Below are 22,964 nucleotides of genomic sequence, written 5' to 3'. Positions count from 1 at the left end.
CTGTGAAGACAGAGAAACACAATCTGAGACAAAATGAAGTGTCTAATTTTGTGTCCTATTGTCTGTCAGTTAAGAAAGCTCCCCATCTTCCATGAAGATTAAAAGTAAGCATGTGTTTTGGGGTGTAGCTTGGGAGAGAATGCTGAAGTAAAATGTTGTATTTATTTCAATGAATTGCAACTTCCAACAGCAAGTATTAAAAATACCAACTGTACAATTCTCACTCACTCATCGTCCATGCTGCTTTATCCTGTATACAGGGTTGCGGGGGTCCTGCAGGTGTAAGGTGACGGTGCTAACCACTAAGCCACCGTGCTGCTCTGTACCATTCTGTGCATAATATTTTAATATTAATCCTGACTAATATTAAATTTCACATTCCACCCTTGTATATGGCATTCCCTTCTGTTAGTGACAAACTAACTAAAAAGCAGACACAATTAAAACATACCCCAAGGAGCATCCCAGGTTTCCTTCCAGTTTGATGAGGTCACAATCATCCCTGCTCTTTTTTTTTTTTTTTTAAGAACGAGTCAACCACACTTTGTTATTATCTCTGCGACAAGGCTGAGTTGAGGGACTCCCCAATGCTCAGAACGCACACGCCAAGGTCAGTATGTGGCCTGGCCACTGACTGTGTTGACTGATGCATGACTCGGTGCAGTGCGAATCCCCATTGCTCGCCGTGATCCAAGCATATATTGACAACAGAGCACTGGGGTGTTACCGCTGAGCTGGAATGTGTTTTCCACTTTCAAATCCTACCCTTTACCAGCATGAGACTATTCTCAGATGATGGACATCTTTTGTTCAGCTAGGAAGTATCAGTTCTATAAATTGGACAGAGTTCATCATCCCTAAAAATGCCTCTGTGTATTTATTCCCTTTCTGCATGCAGAACGATATCTTGGAGGGCTCAAGAGAGGTATATCAGTTCCACTATGGCCAAATATATTTTGTACTTTTTTTCTACTGCTGTATAACAGACCAGTGGTTCCCAACCCTTCTTTTGGAGGACCCCCTGCTCTGCACATTTTAGTTTTTTCTCAGCTTCCAGCACAACTGATTTAACTAGCTAGTTACCAGCCTTTACTGAGTAGAAATGAATGTGGTTGAGCAGGGAAAACACAAAAATGTAAAAGGCAGGGGGTCCTGCAGGACCAGAATTGGTAACCACTGATAGAATATATGGCCAAAAGTTTGTGAATACTTGACCATCACACCCATCTGTGCTGTTTTAACATTTTTGAATGCTTTTTATTAGCTCGTGGAGTGTGGTTTTGGGATGTGCCACAAGAGCATTAGTGAGGTCAGGTATTGATGTGGGAATAGGAGTCCTGTGGTGCAGTTGGCATTTTAATTGATCCCAAAGTTGTTCAGCTGGGTTCAGGTCAGGGCTCTTTTATTATCCTCTACTCCATCTTTGGGAAACAGTACCTTCATAGACCTTGCTTTGTGCACGGGGCAGTATCATGCTAGATTAAGTTCAGGGCCCTCAGTTGAAGTGACAGGATATTGTAAAGCTAGAGCATGCAGATTTTAACAGTTGTGTGCTTTCAACTTTGTGGTAACAGTTTGGGGGGAGATCCACATATGGGGTGATGGTCAGGTGTCCACATACCTTTGGCTACACTGTATACTTTGGTTATTTGTCTGTCAATAACTCCAAAGAGCAAACTGAAACAAGAGTCAGAAATTAATTTGGGTTTTGATTTACCTGTTAGTGGGCAAGTTCTTCAAAGGGATTGTGTGTAAAGACATGAATAGAAGGATTGTGATTTTTAGCATTACAATGCTTTTGGAAAACTGTGTCCACAATGTAAATCTAAATGATATTATTTGTGTGATGGTCTGGGAAAACGCATCAGATGTCAAAAATGTTCAATTCTGGAAAACCTGTTTTTGACAATAATACACCTTTAAAAATGCAAAACCCTTTTCAACATTATTGTACTTTCTGGACCTTATTTTAGGTCCTTTTTTTTGGTCTTCCTTCTCTATTATAATAACCTCACTTCTTCTGAGAAAGCATTCTGCTAGATATTTGGAACGAGGCTCTGGGAATTTGCCAGAAGAGCATTAAAAATCAGTCAAAGATATCAGAGTTCCACTCCATTCCAAAGGTGTTCATTGGTGCTGAGGTCAAGGCTCTGTGCTGCCCACTCAGTTTTTCCATTCCAAATTTATGAACAGTATTCTTGCACCTCTCTTTGTGAAAAGAGGCAGTACCATGCTGGAATATGTTGGGACCTCTTAGTTTTCTTGACAGGAATTTGTAATACTACAGCATACACAGGCTTTCTATGTTACTGCTTGCTTGCTTTTTTTTTTTTTTTTGATTTATTCCTGATTTTCTCCCAAATTTAGTCGCGTTCAATTCCTCCCCATCACTAGGGGGCTCCCACATTAAGGCTACTACTGCCACTCAGTCGGGAGGGCCGAAGACTATCACGCGTTTCCTCCGAACCATGTGACGCCAGCCGACTGCATCTTTTCGAACTGCTCGCTCACGTATGGTTGGGGGCGGCGCAACACACTCGAAGGAGAGCGCTATCCGCTCCTTCTGCTTGCGCGAGCTCACAGACGCCCCTGATTGGCTGTAGAGCCGTGATTAATGTGGGAGCACCAAGTACCTCTTATCCCTCCCCTGTGAGAGAGCTGAGCCAATCAGCTCTCTCTAGACCTCCGGCTGGGAGAGGTTACAGCATCACCCAGGAGTCAAACTTCTCAGGAGGATAGGGCGAGCACTTTACCACTGCACTACTCGGAGGCCACTGCTTTCTTCTTTGTTGCAACGGTTTGGGTATTGCCAACATACAGTATGGCTATTATGGTCAGGTGTCCACAATGTTTTGAAACAATTTTGTACAAAAAAAATCTTTTGAAATATCTGTAATGCCTCTGCAACAGTATGCCATCATTAAACCAACTGTACGTTGGCATAATGTTGCAGAGGCGACAGCAAAGAAAGTTTTAAAAAAACAAAGTTTTACCCAATAAAAAAGTAAATTTTCTCAGTAGAACCCGGATCAGTCAAGTGATGAGACAGAGATTGATGAGAACTACGCTGATAATTAAATTCAGCACTCAAGTCATTTCCTTTTATAAATGTAAAAAAAAAAAAACATTTGGCTGTAATGGACATTTTCATAAGTAAACTAGGTTTTACTGTAAGTGGTGCGTAGATAACGTCTTCCTGTGGAATTTGAATTAAATCTTCAAATGTGTTTTTTTTTTTGCCTTTTTACTGGAAGCAACCAGGATTTAAAATGCGAGAGGTTTATTTCTTGTAAACATTATAACCACCGGCATAATATAGAGTAGATCAACCTTTTGCCACCACTGTGGTGTATTCTTACATCTGTTTATGGGAACCAGCATTAACCTTTTCAGCAGTTTAAGCTATAGTAGCTCTTCTATTCGATCGGACTACAAGGGCCAGACTTGAGGGGCCCCCCATGATCCTGTCACTGGTTCACCACTTTTTCTTGCTTGGATCGCTTTTTGGTACATTCTGACCATTACAGACTGGAAACGTACCACAGGAGCTGCAGTTTTAAAATTTCTCTGAGCCAGTCCCCTAGCCTTTATAATTTGACCCTTCTCACAGTAGCTACAGTTACAATATCTCATTCCAAGTGCCATTGGAATGATATATTGCAATTGTAGCTACTCTGTAAGTTAATGTGTTGGAAACAGAAAAAATGGGAAAATACAAGTATTTGAGTGACCTTAAACAAGGGTCAAATTGTAATGCTAGATTACTGGGTCGACTCCAGAACTGCAGCTCTTGTAAGATGTCTCTATTCTGCAGTAGTCAGGGCTTACCAAAAGTTGAATGGCCTGTGTAGTCCGATCTAATAAATGCGCTAGTGTAGCTCTAACTGCTGAAAAAGCTCATTCTAATGTCCATAGAAAGGTGTCGGAACATATAGTGCATTGCTGTTTTGGTGCCAAAAGGAAAGACCTACTTAATATTATGAAGGCGGTCATAATGTTATTGCTGACCAGTATGTTTTCAACCTATGAAAGGATTTCCCAGGCCTTCACATATTTATGTTATCCTCTCATTTCTTGTCTCACAGGTACGTTGTTGTCTCCTGCCTGTTGTTGTTCTTGTTGATCTGCTTGTCATATCCCGAAATACCACCAACATTTTCATTTTAGCAAGCAAATTTGTGTGTTTTTATGTTTTCAGTGGTCTCTGGTGGTGGCCACCATCACAGAAATCCCTCCTCTCGTTTTTTTGCCCAACTTCTTGGTGCAGCGCAAGGTGCTGAGACCGTTACGCACCCAGACCGGCGGCACTATTATGGTAGGTCCCTGAGGGAATCTTACACACACAGCAGAACAAAAATGTTTCAAGACCTTTTAAGACCTGTTACGCTTCAATGCTTTTATCTTTAGCAAAGATGTGACATTTCCTCCCCTTGTCCTTCAGGTAGGGAATCTGGGACTTAAGAATGTCATTATAGTGTTGGATATGGAAAGTATACTGTATTTTTTTTTTTCTTTTTTCTTTTTTATTAAACTGCTGATCTTTTCTTGATTTATTATACACACATGAATGTGCAGGAGGAAGTTATGGTAAAATGAGCATTCGCTCTTCAGCGTTATTCTATTACTATTTTCTAAACATGAGATGATGACAGATAATGTCTCTGTTAGAGGAGCGATGGGTGTGTTTTTAAATTCAGTGGGTTATACGCCTTAAATCTCATATTTAGCTTTTGCCTGTGGGTATTATACAGCCAATGATCATGTTTCATTTAACACAAATGTTAATTTTGCATCTCAGAACGTGGTTTCATGGCCAGTAATGGCCGCTACATCTCATTCATAAATGTTTCTCATCCTCTGGGTCTGCCTTTTACTGCCTTAGTGTTTTATGTGTTGTAGCATAAGTAATAAGGGGAGAAGTGCCAATGCTCAGGAAAGGACTCCACTGGGCACGATTCAGTGATTTATTCACAAAACAAGTGCTTTTTTTTGCTTATGGGATACTGAGAAAAGAGCCATTTCGGACACCTTGTTAACAGAATCAAGTGTAATCTTGGGAGGGATGGTTAATTTGAACATCTGCAGGACACCCAGATAACAGGGCTGCATTAAGCCTGACGTCCCCTTTTGAAATGATTATAGAAATAGACTTATGACATGCGAGATAAGCAGTACAAAGGATGCGCGAACGCTGCATTGTCGACACTAAGTGTTTTGTTTTTAGAGAGAGTTTCAGGAATCTCTAATAAGTTAGCTTAGCGTGGAGAAGCGGATGTTTGAACAGGCTAATCTCACGGCGAGCATCGATCATAGGAGTGGCAGACACTTAAGATGCAGTTACTTCCTTTGAGAGGTCACTTCTGTAATGTTTCACTGAAACCTTTAGTTGTTTCTGCACTTAAAAGAATGATAATTTGTTGGTTTTAATGAATATATTGTACTGTAGGTGCACAGATGCTGTATGGAGAACTGCACAGTAATGGCTAAAATTCCAAAAATTTTCAACACTTGGTCTTATTAACTGGTCTTATTGGTTAACTGGTAAAGGTTATACATGGTAAGTGTGAAGTTTCTGTACAGGTTGATAGCTTTGTTAATCCTCATAACCAGTGCAATGCAAGCTCAAAGAAACTGCTGTGTATTGTCTTCCTTTAGTGTGTAAGTAGTAGGGCTGCAACTAATCGATTAATCTGTCGATAATTTTTTTTTTTTCAGATTAATCTGATAAAAAACAAAAAACAAGTAAAGCATTCATTGCTGTATTCAAAAACAGAACTAAATCTTTAGAAAGTGCACAAACATGTTGCTCCTTGAGCTGTTATAATAATAATAAAATAAAAATGGACAAAAAAAAAAACATAGACATGAATGCTTTACATCTGCCAAATATATACAGTGAAACCTTGGATTACAAGCATAATTTGTTCCTGAAGCGACTCGTATTCCAAAACACTCGTAAACCAAATAAATTTTTTTTAAACTTTAACGAAATCACTGCTGCAAAGTAAAAATTAAAGAAATAACCCTGCACTTTACCTTTTGAAAAGAATCGCGACAGAGCAGTGTTTCTGTGTAGAGCAGAGAGAAAGAGTGTGTGTGTCTGTGAAGGTTAAAGTAGGCGTTGTGTGTGTGCCAACATCATATTAAACCCTGTGGATTAACAATTCTTAATCCATAGGGTTTAATATGATGTTGGCCTCGCCTTCTTTGCAGCCATAACAGCTTTAACTCTTGTGGGAAGACTTTCCACAATGTTTAGGAATGTGTCTATGGGAATTTTTTACTATTCTTCCACATTTGTGAGTTTAGAGACTGATATTGGACGAGAAGGCCTGGTTCGTAGTCTCCGCTCTAATTCATCCCAAAGGTGTTCTATCGAGATGAGGTCAGGACTGTTCAGGCCAGTCAAGTTCTTTGACACCTAACCCGCTCATCCATGTCTTTATGGACGTTGCCTTGTGCACTGGTGCGCATTCATGTTGGAACATGATTTTCAAACTGTTCCCAAAGTTGGGAGCGTGGAATTGTCCAACATGTCTTGGTCTGCTGAAGCGTTAAGAGTGTCCTTTCACTGTTAGTAAGGGGTTGAGCCCAACTAACTCCTAGAAAACAACTCCACACCTGTTCCAATGTCCAAGAATCCAAGCTGACTTGGGTGGTTGGGGTGGCATACTCTTCCTCTTCCATAAATGGCAGTCATCTTTGAGTATCTTCATGTATGCTGAAGAGGGTGGATGGCACATTCCTTCAAGTGTGTTATTCTGGTTATTGATGCAGAATGCATAGCAGTTTTAAAAAATATGGTTTTCTGGCTTTAAATGTCTTAAATTAGCTAGGCTTTACTCTTCCCAGTTGGGGTCGCTGTCATGTAATACAAAAGATCTGGGTAGGAGTTTGAAATTGGCAAGACTGAAAAAAGTGAGTTGCTTGTTCTTGTGCCATGATATCATTTCTATACTGTATTACAAGGGGCGTTCATGTCCAACTGGGACTTAAGAAGAGCATATGTTTTGAACTCACCAATATTTATTCAATTAATATTAAGTCCTGGAATCTACTCCCACTTGCCCTGGTTCCACACAGAGATGCTCATGCAGGTCTCTCAGGTTCTTTCATGTTAATAGGAGAATATTTTCACTTCATTCAAGCAAAATAAAATATATTAGTATCAGTTAATCTCGGCTAACCTCAGAAATGTTTGTTAAATATATTTTAAACATAAATGTCTGCTGGCATCACTCTCGGCTCTGTGCTATTTCGGGTCAGAAGCTGTCCTATAATAATAGCACAGAGCCGAGAGTAATGCCAGCAGATGTTTTTGTTAAATATTTTTAAACGTGTCTGCTGGCATTACTCTCAGCTCTGTGCTATTTATATAGGACCAATCACAACAAAGATTTCAATTGCACTGGGGTATAAATAATAACTAGTGAGTGAGAGGGATTTCTGCAAAGTATCTGCATTTTCTCTATAGTTGTGCCAGATGGTGATGGTGGGGCACCTGCGCCTTGATGGACTCATCCATAATGGTTGGAGCTTGTGATAAGTTTTCTTCACATCACTCTTTCTGTCCTTCAAATGGAGAGTGTAATTACGCCACCTGTCAAGCCCTTCTCACTAGCATCCATGCGCTGCTAATTGACCACCGGGCTCGTCTGGTTGTAGAGCAGCATGTGCTCTGGTTGGGAGGAAGGGTTTGTGTGTGAATGTTGTTTGCAGTTGGTTTGCAGGACCGCAGGGACAGAGAGAGGCTTTTAACCTTTTCTTCAAACTTCTTACTTAATTTCTCTGCGCCATTATGGAGGAAGTTTTCCTCTCTTTATCTGCTTGTGTGTGATTTGTTTGTGTACAATATCCAGTATGTTTCAGCTGTAGTTCTTTCCTTGCTGTGCTTACAGTCCAGCATTCCAGCATTTTTCTATTTTACTCCATTAAGGCTGGGGTCGATATGACATGGTCTGAGTTTATACCGATCTAGAGGCAAAAATAAACAAGAGACATAACCATGTCAAGCGATCATACGCAGCTCTTAGTCTTGCTTTAAGGGTGCTGAAAAGAGGCAAACTGCTTCGATCCACCTAACAGATAAAAAAAAAAAAAACAGACATGTGGATTTATTTATTATTATTTTTTTTTTACTTATGCTGACACAGGCAGTGTAGTCCGTAGCTTCTGTAACCGTTTGCTGCTGTCAGCCATGTGTGACGCTTCCTCTCGGCTTAATGTGTGTGAATGAGGGTTGTGGAGAGGTACGAGAAGTGTCGTGATTGATGATTTCCTCAAAATGATTCTGCTTGACATTTGGAGCAGCAAACTTAATAGCTTTCCAAAAATGTAATACATAGGCCAATATATGCGGGCTGTATTGCAGAATTGGAGAGGGATGATTGGAATTTAAAAAACTGTGTGCAATTTAAAAAACAGGTGGGTCCTGTATCAAAAAGACGGAGGGTGTGTGAAACCAAAGAAAGAGAGAGGAACTATGGGTGGAGAGGCATGGCGAGAGAGAAATAAAGGGTGAAGAATTGAGAAAGAGGGAGAGAGAGATGACTTGTTATATAGAGTGATGGTGCAGAAAGCAAGGGAAGGATCTGCCCCCTGGAGACAACCCCTCCTCGATAACTTTGTCATCATGCAAAGCCTTGTCTGTGGACTTGTGGGAGTCCGCTATCAAAGTAAGGCTGTGTGTATGTGAGTAGGTATGTGTGTGTGATTTTCTTAATATAACTGTAGTGTGTTTTCTCGGTGTAACTGTATAAATTATTGGAGTGCGGTTCCCTGCTGTGGCTTCTTCACAGGAGACGGGCAGTAATGCATGAGATATTGATGCATGAGTAGTTGAGTAGGAGCACTGAGGACTTATCAGTTTTTGGCTCTGGACTTCCAACTCCACTTTTTCATAAACATGTGCACTGAAGAAAAACTTTCTTTCGGCTGCTTACGTCAAGAGGTCGCCACAGCGGAGCAGTCGACCAGCCGTGAGATTTAAATTTTTTTTTTTATTATTTATGCCGGATGCCCTTAAATAAATAAAAAAATGTAATGATTGCTACATTTCTGGTAATATGTCTAACAACATTAGAGAGCTGTGTATAAAAAAAAAAACGTTGCCATATATACAGTACAGTATACTGAAAATATTTTCTTTGCATATAAGTAATTGTGGAAAAAAAAGGGTTAAGGGTCTTGCCTACCCATCGATCTCTGCTTGGCAGAGCTGAGCCTTGTCCCTTTGATCTTTTGAATCTGTTAATGTACCTGTAGATCGTTTTCCGATTTGTTTATATGCTGTTGTAAAGTTTATAAACATTATCTACATACTTCTATAAAAGTTATTTCCAACAGATGGGCATGTTATAGTGATATCCTTTACATTATATGACTTTGCACTATAAAAGAAGTGTCAAAAAAATATTGTATGCAAATATAGCTATGAATGTGCTCTCTTGAATGCTGCTCTTCTTTAACGAAACCCATATTTGCAGAGATTACTGAAATTGCAGATCATCACTCAACAATATTATGTGCAGTGTAATGGAGAAAACAGTGTGCAAATGAGTTTTTTATGTGTTATTTGTTTTTTGGTGGTTATGGTGTTTTCTGGTCTAAAAGATACTTCCTGGAGAGTCAAACTGCAACTTGCTGACATTTATGGCTCGACGATAACAGATTAAAGGTGATTAATTTTTTTTAAAAACAGTACGACGAAATAGGATTTGATGTAATCGTTCAGAAAAGAAAAAAGCAAATATGTAAGATTATTTGACTGGATAATTACTGCTGTGATGGATATATTCCAGCTGGCAACAATTCTTTTAACTCAAACTAAACCCTAAACTCTATTAAGTGAGTACCGTCCAGACCGGTAGGTCCAGAATTATCCTATTTCAGAGTGATGGTTGCGTCAGGGTAAGAAGATTAGCACACGAAGTGATGCACCTGTTGTGTATAGTGGCCACTGTACAAACCTCTGGATGTAGTCTTATGATCTGGGGTTGCTTCAGTTGGTCAGGTCTAGACCCCACAACGTTACAGTATGTGGCAATAAAATTAAGGCAGACGACGACCTTAATGTACTGAACGACCAGGCTATCCATGCATATGATCTTTTCCCCCCTAATGTCTATATTCCAAAATGACAAAGCTCAAATCGTGAAAGAGAGCATGAGGAATCATTTTCACACACAAATTAAGTCCTGAACTCAATCTTTGCGGAAGGTCTTTGGGATTTGGCTCTCATCATCCATACAAGAGCTCTAGGCAAAAATGAATGCAAATGTTGATGGTAATAAATGGTGTGACATTGATTAAAGTTATTAAAACAGTGTAATCAAAGCTATTGGTGGTTTAATGGATTTTTTATCATATATGTAAATGTATGTGTGTGTATATATAGTATTTCGAACATTCAAGTAGAAACCATCCAGATTGCATATTCATTATAATGTGCTATTTTTACTCAGTAGAATGATGCAATACTCTGTAGAGCCTGGTAATAATTCTGCTGGCGTCTTATAGAGTTTATTCATATTTTTGTCCCGTTACTCTTCACTTGACAATGTAATTGGTTAATTAAGTGTTAAAATATGTACAATTTTATTAGTAATAAAATATCATGATATAATTTTTTTGAAACCTTACCGTATATTGTCTAATAACCTGTATGACAAACTTTTGTTTTTATAAGAGCCTTTAAGAGCCGCATACATCCTTTAGTTTCTATCCTTGTTTGTTTTCTATTTTGAAATACATTGACTGACATCTTCCAATTTTTCAATTGATGTAACTGTGTATTTTCTATGAACCTGTCCTGACTGTAGTCTCAGATTTCACTTTTAGTCTGACTGCCCAACCCACCTGTAAAGAGTGATATCTTGGATCATTGTAGCCTTCATGGTCAGTCTCCTTAGGCTTTTCTTATCAAAAGAACTGCTTCTCCCTTTTATTTTTCTGTTTTATGCACCATTCTGTGTAAAAGCTTTAGAGATTGTTGCTTGTAAAAGACCTAGGAGATTAGCAATGTGAAACAGCAGCAACAGTTAATCTGGAATGAGCAAGCATACAATGAGCAAAGTCACAGAGATCACATTTTAACCCTATTCTGGGATTCGATGTACTGTAAGCATTAACTGAAGATCTAACTGCATCTCCATGATTTTGTTCATTGTGTTGATGCATGCCATTGTGTAACTCAGTCAAAAGCTTTTCACACAACCTGTTCTGTTGCGCAGGAAAGAATGGGGTCATCGTTGTACTTTTAAGCCAGCAGCAGTCATGAAAGGAGATCTGTATGTAAGGGAGAGCCAGCATCTCCTAAGGAGGAGGTGTGATATTTTGAGATATGTGATGTGTGCCACCTACCACCAGGAGATTTTCGAAACAATTAGTTAGCAACATACCATATGGGAATTACATAAAATAGAAATGAGCACTTAAGGGCAGCAAATTGGGAAGGCAGTCAAATCCTGGAGCTCCTTTTCCTCCAAGCAGATTGTTGCATTTGGCGAGTGATGTAAATGTGCACGGCTAGCAAAAGTACTTAAACACACAGTTCACCTACCATTGTTGTTTTAAAGGTAGCAATATTCAGGGTACTTAATACACATATGATATATATCAAACTAGATGTCAATGCTTTGGTGGGTTTATACAATAGAGTTATTACTTTTGTGAATGCGACTATACATTATATTTAATAGTGGCATTTTTCAGAGCTTGCATTCAAATTGCATCATCATGCCTAATGTAATCATAGAAACATTAAACTTTTCATAGTGCTTCAGACACTCAAAAACCTCTTCTAAAAAACCTATATTTGTATGGCCCCTCCCCAGTAGCTAAATTCTTTAACTGTTGTTGTTGTTATTGTTGTTTTTAACAGACTACTTTTGTTTTGTAGGCTGGAAAGCTTGCCATGGACAGAGGCTGGGCAATTAACGTGGGTGAGTGTTTTTTTTTTATTATTTTTTTATAGTCTTTCATTTTGTTAACTCTACAATGTTCTTTTGTTTCCAGGTATTTTAGGCAATGTTAAATGGTAATGTTAGTCAGCTTGTATGATTTATATTGTGCATAATTACCTTGGGTTGTTATAAAAAAATAGAAGAAGAAGAAAGATTATTCACTAAAAGCAGTACTGTCATATAAATATACCGATCAAGATTTTTTATGTTTTTCTAAGCTGTAGTTCTTCCTATATTCTAATGCTTTATAAATCATATACTGTACTGTACAGAAACATTAGACCTTGATCTCAGCAGTAATACAAGATTGTACAAATTAGAAGTTCAGGTGCCCGGGGCAAGCAGAATCCATGTTTGGGTTGAAGGACAAGTAGCTGAAGCAACCACTTCGTTTCGACCTTTTAAAAACTGAGGATTTCATTCGTTATGGAAGTTTATTAATATGCACTTGACAATGCTGCAGTGGTGATGCTTCTTTTTTGTTTGGTAAGCTTTATAATAAGTTGTAAGACTAGTCAGGAAAACATTGTCTGCTACAAAATAAAATGAACAATCTTTTATTCTGTTTTTTTGTTCTTACTCAGTGAATCACCATGAGTGTATTACTGTAAATCCCAAAAGTGAAAAGAGAGCTGTGTTATCCCAGATGTTTTCCTTCTGTGCATGGAAAGACAGGCAATAGATAGGCAAAAAGAATACTATTCATATGATTAAGAGTATGTTTAAAATATGTATATTTGATATGTATTTTGTATAAACATAACATACATATGATCCATAATTTTAAAACCACTGACAGGTGAACTAGCAAGTGAACAGTGAGCTTTCAAGGTTTTCCATCTACCTAAACGTTGTTGCAGCCCACGTCTTCCTGCCTTTGAAAGACGCCCCGGTACCCTGCAAAAGTTACTCAGGAGTGGTTTGAGGAACTGACTTTGAGTTGAATTGGCCTTCAAATTCCATAGATCTTACTCCGATCAAGAATCTGTCAAACAAGTGCGATCCATGTAAGCCTTAACTTTTTTGCTTATAGGACTAGAACTGCTTTCACCCAAGGGATATACTTGAGTATATACTTGACTTCACAGTTACATCAGTTTGTTTAAGTAGTGTGATCCTACCGTACCTAGGCGCCAATCAGTGTACCAGGCACAGGCAACCATTTATTCTGCATGGTTTGCATCAATTATAAAAGTTACTATACCGAAACACAAAAGTAAACTGCTATTTAGAATGCCACATCATTAGTGTCTTCTGTCTTGCCATTAATCTGCATACACATGCAGCATGCGCCAGTCTCATCTTCTGAACTGCACAGCCATAGTTGATAGAGTAGAAAGGCCGGTAAGAGGGTCATTCCAATTCCCAAAAATCAATAATAGTGAAATGCAAATGTCAACTCTGTTGTACTCTTCTTCTGCATGTTTATTCATGGATTGCAAGCTAAGTGCACCACTGCTGTACACCTCATTGTATTGCAGTGTATAGACACCAGTAAGGAAACAGATTTTTCATTTTTCAGAACATTGCTATGTTTAAACTGACTCGTTGAAGCTCGGGCACGGTACAAGGCAATCGTACCTCATTTGTAAACAGCCTTAGTGGATATGCTACCAATATTTTGGTGTTAGATACCACAGCACATCATCCGATCTTGTAAAGTCCATATGTTTACATCTTGAAGCTATTTTGGCAGGTCAAGGGAATTTAAGCTCTAAACAATTTGCCATCCATTATTTATTCACTTTTGCTGCCATCTGGGTAAATACAGTGTTCCTGCAGCTGTGGTATTCCTGAAATAATTTGGATAGTGGATTACTTCCAACACATCAGTAACCTAAAGATATCATCCTAACCGCTAAATGGATAATATCATCACAACTTCCATCCATCTAGCACTTACCTACTGTATCTTGACAAAGTTTATGCATTTGACATGACCTGGCTGTTCATAGATTTTACCTTAGAATTCAATGCAATCATTCCCTAGCACCCGGAAAGCTAAGTTTGTTGGTCCTGTATCACAGACTTCCTGACTGGAAGACCCCACACATTCCAGACTGGGAGCAGCATTTCCAGCATCACCCCACTAAGCACTGGTGCCCTCCAGGGCTGTATACTCTGTCCACTGCTGTAATCTACATACTGTAGTGTATTAACTATATTACTGTGGTTATTATATTGTAATATCTTTTTTTTGCAATTTGTTCACAATAGATCCGTGTATCGCAGTGTCCTCTTTTGGTAGTTGGACTGTTTCATGCTGTTTGCACTTTATATATCCCTATGTTGTCATCCCATTTCATGCTATGTGTAGTCTCAAGTACAGTAGTTCTGTGTTGTTTTATGTACAGTAGCACTCTTGCCCTGGGGAATGTTGTTTTGCTTCACTGTAACAGTACCAGATGTATATGGTTGAATAGACAATAAAAAGCCACTAGACTTGAATGTGTCTTGTTGGTATTGAAGCAGTATATTTTAAACATTTTAACGGGTCGAGAATAGGCGGTCAACCTTTGCAAACATCTAGCTGACATTGGACCCTGGGTTACAAACAGCTTTCTTCTATTCCCACCCATGAAACTAAATTGGATGTGGGGTTTTTTGTGGTTTTTTTTTTATCTCAAAAAGATTCTGAATTACAGCTTCCCAAGGCTCTGTCTCCAGATAAATATGCAAAAAGCCATTGAACATGCATTACCCAGGTGTAAAGAGTTTTTTTCTTTTTTTGGAAAACAAGATTCTTATTTCTTATAGCTCCCCAGCCATGCTATCCTCTCTGTGGGACTTTTTTTTTTTTTTTAATGGCATCTCCTGGGGCGCTGTGCATGCCTGATAGCATTCAATCTGCCTTTCTGTCTTTCTGTCTCAGGAGGAGGCTTCCACCACTGTTCCAGCGACAAAGGAGGGGGTTTCTGTGCATACGCCGACATCACACTTGCTATTAAGGTACAATACAATAATTAGGAAATTATCTTTCAGTTGTGATTTATTTTGATACAGGTGATCTTTCTTTTATAATAATAGATGGTAAAAGTAGCATTAGATTTAAATAATGTTTAGTTTTGGACCATTTAACCCTCATCTTTTCCCTTATTTAACCTTTGTTTTTTTTTTTTACTTTTTAGGGACTATGTGTAATATTTCTTAATTTACAGTATTTTATAGTATGTAATATCTGTATTTTCTTTATTAGCAAAATAAACTAATATTGTCTGTATAATTTTAATTTGTATTTCTGGGTGTACATAATCTTCACTAACGTTGAACGTTGACGTTAATCGCCCCACCAGCTTAGTCTACAGTGCATACAGAGCTTTCTCGAATAAAAATTTATTATATATACTTTTTGTATAAACACAGAGGCACAAATTGTCCCCATAGATTTAAAAAAGAAAAATCTTATGGACCATTTTTATTTAAGAGCAATCATTTTGTAAACATTTAAATTTCTTACAATTTAACAATGAATTAAACCCCAATAACATAAAATGTTATTTATACAATTAAAAAAAAACAAAAAAACATCTGGTTTACCCACCATTAAATAAGGGGCAAATTAAACAACTGTTTTATTAAATATATAATTCACATATTGGTCCTCCCTCTCTTTCTCCTCTGCCACATAAACTGTAATTATTGGCATGTAAAAAAAAAAATTACAAATAATTTGACTATTTGTCACGTGTACCTTACAGCACAGTAAAATGATTTATTTTTCGCATATCCCAGTTAGGAAGCTGGGGTCAGAGCGCAGGGTCAACCAGGATACAGCGTCCCTGGAGCAGATAGGGTTAAGGGCCTTGCTCAAGGGCTCAACACTGGCAACTTGGCGCTGCTGGGGCTTGAACCCCCGATCTTCCGATCAGTAACCCAGTAACCCACAGCCGTTACCCACAATCCGTAACCCTGTACACACAATCTCCTTGTCCTTTTTTTGGTAACCTGTAAAATCTGGACCATTATGTGTTTTCTTTCACCAGTTTCTGTTCGACCGAGTGGAGGGGGTCTCTAGGGCCACCATCATCGATCTGGATGCTCATCAGGTGAGCAACAGTAATTTTCTGAGATGCCGCACAGAAATTGACAGTAAAGACAAGACAATACCTCCTGTTTAGCACTGCAATCAATTGCATTGCACTTTCTAATCGTTGCTTCCTACATTACATCTGCACCAGGTCTTAGCATAAAACACATAGATTTTTTTTTTTATAACTTATTTGAAATGGTTTATTGCATGCCATGCAGAAATTTTAGTCAAGCGTTTATTGTGGGATAATAATAATAACTAGACGGGTACATTTTCTAAAGAAAATGTGAGTGGTGCTTGCCTCTGGGCCTTTCATAATGACAGTCTACGGGATCAGTTGCTAAGGTGCTCTAAAGTGGTTGCTAGGGCATGTTATTTATTCTGAGAGACTGATTGGTTGCCTGAGTAAAATGAGCCCACCCCTATGTCTCTATGACAATGGGATCCACAGTTAGGTTCAGTTTCAGAGTTACTATGGAAGTTACCATATTAGGGAGTGCAACTGTGAGCACTTCCCGTTTCAATGGGGAGTTCACCATCATATGTCAATACAGCAAATTTGGGAACCTCATATACCATTTTGCAGGGTATGTTCTGACACAGCTTGCAAGCCTCTTCAAATGTGTCTTCATTTTTCATGGCAAATTTTACTTAAAATTTTATATTTCTACAAAAATTCTTGCTCTGCGCTAGAATTTGTCAAAGCTGGTCTCAAACTTAAGTCTATGTACTTTTTGATAGAAACGAAGATGTCATTAATGTTATCTCCATCACTGTTGATGTGTATCTCACCACTGGTGAAGAGAAAGCCTTCATATTTTTTTTTTTCCACTAAGGTTTTGTATGAGCCAGTCTCCTTAAAAAACACACAATTAAAAATTTAAGCTTTTTGTAAGGTCAGAAATAAAACAAAGATTAATCATATTATATAATATATGTTGGGCATCACGGAGGCGTAGTGGTTAGCACTTCGATCCTTTGAGTCTGGGTTTGATTCCCACCTCGTGTCCTGTGTGCATGGATTTTGCATGCTGTCTGCGAAATACAACATAGTGGAATGCAAATAGAAATGTTTTAGGAAAAATAAAAACATACAGTAACATGATTGCACAATGTTGCACATCCTGAGTAAAATGCATAAGAAGCACGTTTTGCTTGTAATACATCTATGTCTGGGTATCAGTAAAATTCGGTAACCATACTTGGACTTCAATACCGGTTCCTTAGTAATACTTGTTTTTCAGTACCAATTTATAAGGCCCAAGAACTAATAAAATAATGGTACATTTTCTTCTTGGCAGATTTACATGCTTAAAGTTGTTTCATAACATAATAAAGATTTTATGATGAAGGCTAAAAAAAAAAATTGGTTGGTTTAACTATTTCTCTTTCAATTCTTGTTTTATGTTTCAGCAACTTGGCCACTTTCCACTCAAATCAGTTTCACGCTAAAAAAAGAAACCCATCGACCAAAACTTGAAGTTGTCTTAACATTGTACTGTAGTGCAAGTTTACACTTCTAATGAGCTAGCTCAAAGTTCACACATTAAAGTGAACAAATTGAAATTCATAGTTTACAATTTTTACTTCTAAACTAAGTTTACAGTCCCAAAATGAATTACTTCACCTTCATTTCTTCATTTTTTTTCTCTTTTTTTATTTTTTAACAAGGTACCCTGAGCAGTGCACTGTGTGCACACATTATCAGAGGATTTGCTTCTTTTCTGACTTGTTTGACTAAAATGCTAGAAAGAGAGAGGGTACTTCTATATTCTGTTCAATAATATCAATGGAATGGACGAAAACTTTAGCACCTGATTTCACACTCTGGATGTTAATGACACTCACTTTCCTCTTTTTTTAAACTAATCGGTTTAGTTCCCGAAAAATAAGCATGTGCAATGAAAGGGGCTGTTTTAGCATGTTCATGCACAACACTGTCTTTGTATTATTAAATAAAAATCCTCATCCTACTAAGCAGGTTAAGCATTACTTGCTACAGTATAATCCCTGTCACAGCAGCGTCCTATAGTAAGTAAGATACAGTGAGATTAGGAGAGATCCGGTAGTGGATATTTTGAAGGAATTTTTGTAATGTTAGGAACTTTCAATTAAATTAGATTTTATTTGTATAGCACTTTTACCAATGGCTGTTGTTGCAAAGCGGCTTTACAGAATTAAAAGAACATTTTTGAAATGTGTATGGATCAAAATGATCAGATTGTCCCTGATGAACAAGCCGATGGGAAGGAAAAACTCCCTGAGATGACATTAGAAAGAAATCTTGAGAGGAGCCTCAACAGGGAACCCATCCTCATTATGTTGATAATGCTCTTGCAGTCGAACACATAGCAAATTTTTGCATTTAAATGTTTTCCAGACACATTTAGATATTTCATTCATTTTGTGTTGTAGGTCCGCACAGCGATATCCCTTTTGTATACAGTATATAAGCATCACACGCTCATAAACTTGAATACATTTTTACTCCGACTATGTAATGCACCCTGTAGTCAAGCCACTCAAAATACAACAAAGCTCGTAAAACCCAGATATGAGTGCTGTAATCAACCTGTTGCATTACCTTTTGACTCACTGATGCTGATAAGACATACTCTTTAGGGTTGGGAAATTTAGCATCAAATGATGATGCTGGTATCGAAGCAATACGGACAGTCAGTGCCATAAAAGTATTAAAGTTTGGTACCCAGTTGTAAATACAGCACGTTCTGCCTTTTCAAAAATTCTGAAAAGAAAGAACCTATTGATGTGTTCTCAAACAGACATCAAACAGGTTGCCTAAGGAAGACAATCGCAGATTATAACAGAAGTAGACTTTGAGAGCAGAATTCTAGAAGCCATACCACAAAATGCAAACCGATCGTCAGCACTGAGAATCAAAGAGTCTGACTGGAATTTGCGAAGGAATACAAAGACGGGCCACAAAAGTTCTATAACCACGATTAAACTTTGCTGAAGTGTGGAGAAAAAAAAAGGTCTGCTTATGATCCAACGCATACTTACTCAGGGGCAAGTACAGTGGAGGTAGTTTCATGGCTTGAGCTTACATGGCTGATTCTGAAACCTACTCGATAATCTTTATTAATGACACAACTCATGATGGAGTTTGGAAGTCACATTCAGTCTGCCAATTTACAGAGAAATGTATACAATTCAGTTGGGAGGTACTTCATCATGTGTGTCTATGTATATAAAGTGTGTAGGTGTAATATGCTGAATCACACACAGCCTTCACACCTTCATTACCTATAAATAAATAAATAATCAGCTATTTGTTCTCTGTTAATGTCCCAGTTGTTGGACACATTTCTTTGGCACATTGGGAATAATCCTTCACAAGCAGCCATTGGTTCTGCTGTTCATTTAAAGACTGGTGTGTCACAAGTCACCTGGAGCTACATACTGTAAGAATGATTAAGACCTTACGAGACTCAAATGTGACAACTGAGGATTTCTAGGTCGTTGGCTTTCAGCCCAGAAGCCCAGGACAAGTGAAGGTGAGTAGATAGAGGAGTATGGGTGAGTACTCTAAGGAAGACAGGACAAAAGGAGAGACATTAGGAACTTTCTAAATGCATCCTGTGCCTTGCAGTCTGACTTTTTCACCAGATAGAGGCTCTCTTTCACTTGCAACTGAAAATAGCAGAGAATGACGATCCTTGCCAGATGTTTGTCAGTACCTGTTTCTGCTGACAATGGAGAAAAAAAAAAAAAAACTTTTTTTTTTTTTTTTTTGCAAAAAAGCACTAAGTCATTCTGCCTAAAAAAGTTTAAGATTCTTGATAGAGGTTTTAACGATCAATGGTCAAGCTTGAGATTTGAGTGTTAACAAATGATGGTTGATCCTCTATGTTTTAAAGACCATAAAATTTAGAGGATCAACCTTAACTTTAACTTTCATTCTCGATTCTTCTGTGGGGAATGCATGCTATGCCAATTAAATCTTCAATTTTTCCAACATCAGTTTGACGATGACGCAGTGTTGCAAGATGCTGACCAAACAAAAAGAGCAAGCAGAAGAACGAAGCAACGATTTTGAGTTAGTTCTTGCCAGACCAGACATGTGCAGTTGTTATGAAAACTTAATTAGTGAGCTTAAACAAAAATCGCAAGGTGATTTTAAAAATTTGAGAGCACATGGAACCAGCCATGTGTCTATTCATAAATGGATAAAGCACAGTGGTATAGTGATTAGCACGGTCGCCGTGCACCTCCAGGGTCGAGGGTTCGATTCTCAGGTCTGTGTGCCTGGTGTTTGCATGTCTCTAGTTTCCTTCCAAAGTTGACCTACAAATTAGGTTAATTGCCATTGCCCATAGTATCTAAGTGTGTGTGTGCTCTGTGATGGATTGGCACCTTTTCCAGGGTGTACCCCACCTTGTGCCCTAAGATCCCAGGCCCCCGTGACTTTGTACACAGAAAAAGTGGTATAAAAGATTAATTAATCAAATAATACTGCACATTACTTGTGTTGCATGGCCTTGGGCAGCTTTTTTCCTCATTTGCTGACGGTCAATACTTTATTAATGGTTACCAAACAATGGGTCATAACCATAGGTAAATAATAAAAGCTTTTCTCATGATTTATAAGTAATGCATATGAATTAGGTCACAATGGCTTGTTATTTAAAAAGAAAGAAAAAACATGTCCCTAGGAAAAAATACTGATTTGTGGAATTGAACTTCAGGGCGGATAAAGACAAGAGGTAGACAAATGTCCGTTAACCTACTGTACTGTATGTTAGTCAGCCAACATGTACTGTACAGTAGCAGCACCCGCCAAAGGGAAAATTGTCATTGATCATCTTGATTGCGTTCTTCAAAACATCTGATGACTGATTGGGCGAGTCAGGCAAACTGTAGAGAAGAAAGACATCTGTCAGCAAATAAATCTGCTGATTCCAGATGTCTCCTCTGTTTTTTTTTGTTTGGTGGTTTGTTTTTTCCTGTTGTCTGATAGTCAGAGGTTGTTTTGGCACAAGTAAAAGGGTCAATTAAATCTTCTAGGAGAATTGTACAATATTACAATTGTACTATTAAGTATTTACTATTGATTATTAAATGTTTCACAAAGTAAATGAAACATGATGAAGTGTCTTCTTATGGTAAAAAAACCCATGCAGCCTTTCCCTTCGATTGATTTTTACTTCATTGTACATCTGAGCAGTTGAAGATTACGGGCCTTGCTCAAGTGCCCAACAGTGGCAAATCAGTAGTAGTAGGGTTTGAACCTGGGACCTTCTGAGCTCCCCCTGACCATCTTTAATAATTGGCAATTTTTTTTTCTTTTTTGTTATTGATTGACACTTTATGCTTTTAAACTGTGTCTAGTTAAATATATAATGCTGTGGAACATCTGCAAAACATGCTTCTGTCATCACTTACTGTACTTTATAACAGCTGTAAACATTCATTCATTAAGTAAACTTCTCCGTCCTGCAAAGTTTAGTGTGACGGAAAACAATTTTTGATTTGTGTCTCTCCACCCCATCAATCAATGAAAAAGGCCACCATGACACCACCACCGATAAAATATTTTACTAATTAGTCATATTATACTTAACGTTTTAAACAAATGTTGTTTGCTTGTTTACTATTAGGGACTGGCAGTTGATTATGTTTGACATGCTTTTACTAATTACTAATCTCGCAAAAGTGTCATCGTCTAGCTCACTGACTGTCTGATGTATATTCTACATTTTTCTTGTCAGTTATCATCTCATTAGCTAGTGCTAGATGTATGCATTCACTTCCCTGTCTTAAATTTTTTTTGTTGTTGTTTTATCACTCCAATGGAGAGGCACACATCAGAACGCTGTGACTCTAATGAGCTTTGCAGGAAAAAAAAATGTTTAGTTTAAACTAATTAGTTGCACGTAATTGTGATCCCAGACGGCATGGTGGTGTAGTGGTTAGCACTGTCGCCTTGCACCCCTAGAAATATAAAAACATGGTTCTAGACTAAAATGTTATGCCCTTAATGTGGATTAACATAAACATTTACTGTATTAAAATAACCATTGACCATGAAAGTATGTGGCCAATTAAAATGGATTTAGAAGAACCAAAGCTGCCTTTCTAGTGTTCAACAGTCAGTTACTGAATGCTTCTTCACTTATGCTTAAGTGCATCTTTTTGATATATAGGGAAATTTATTATAAAATTATACTACTTAGTAGGTGTGTAATAGTTTAAAACTATTGTTTACTTATATAAAGTATAGGATTGTCCCCCACACCAAGTTCAGGACATAAACAATTATGAGAACACCTATGAAGCAAAGTGATGCATACAGTATAGTTAAACGTCCCAGTGCTGTTATACTCTATATCAGCACTCATGCAATGCCTTTTATTAAATCAAATAACTTGGCTGAAATTAACTATTGAATAATAAACGTTTAACCTCATTTCCTCCTTTACAAAAGGAAATACATTTTTATTTCAAATCAGAGGAGACTTTGCCCACTGCTTTATAAGCTAATACATTATAATACTACTAAGATCATTGTATCTGCACCGACATCGTGTAGTCAAACACCTACACACATTCTCTCTCTCTGTCTCTCTCAAGGTGGCATTTCCTGGCTAAATTTTTTTGGTTAAATTCAAGTTGCCTGCTTTTGTTTAATGTTTAATTATGTGCTGCTAACAAACTATATATTACAAAAACATCATGTCTTTATGAAGATTGAGTTACGGTACTTTAAAAAAAAAAATGATGTATTAATCAATTGAGAATTAAAACCTAAGGCACATACTGTATTTGGGGGAAGTGGGGTTTTAGGGCATTGAGGCTCTGGGTTGAGGGTTAAAGGTTCGAGCTGTTCAACCACCAGAATGCCATTGTGTCAGGGAGCAGCCAAGAAGCCCATGATAGCTCTGGAGAAGCTAGAGAGATCCACAGCTCAGGTGGAAGAATTTGTCCACAGGACAACTATTGGTCGTGCA

General features: G+C 38.0%; 1 protein-coding gene across 4 annotated transcripts in view; it reads left to right on the top strand.

Annotated features, from left to right (window-relative positions):
- The window catches only part of hdac11 (histone deacetylase 11), a 46,155-nt gene that overhangs the window by 4,848 nt on the left and 18,343 nt on the right, over nucleotides 1-22,964 (top strand). For all 4 annotated transcript variants that reach the window (XM_053484505.1, XM_053484504.1, XM_053484503.1 and 1 more), the window contains 4 exons: nucleotides 4,199-4,315; nucleotides 11,900-11,942; nucleotides 14,836-14,912; nucleotides 15,947-16,009. In XM_053484505.1, the coding sequence (XP_053340480.1) occupies nucleotides 4,199-4,315; nucleotides 11,900-11,942; nucleotides 14,836-14,912; nucleotides 15,947-16,009 (300 nt within the window). The remainder of the gene's footprint in view (nucleotides 1-4,198; nucleotides 4,316-11,899; nucleotides 11,943-14,835; nucleotides 14,913-15,946; nucleotides 16,010-22,964) is intronic.

This window comes from Clarias gariepinus, chromosome 23 (genome assembly GCF_024256425.1).
Source record: "Clarias gariepinus isolate MV-2021 ecotype Netherlands chromosome 23, CGAR_prim_01v2, whole genome shotgun sequence".
In the NCBI taxonomy this organism is placed as follows: domain Eukaryota; kingdom Metazoa; phylum Chordata; class Actinopteri; order Siluriformes; family Clariidae; genus Clarias; species Clarias gariepinus.
Note: the sequence above shows the minus strand (reverse complement) of the source record. Positions and strands in the feature narration are given on the sequence as shown.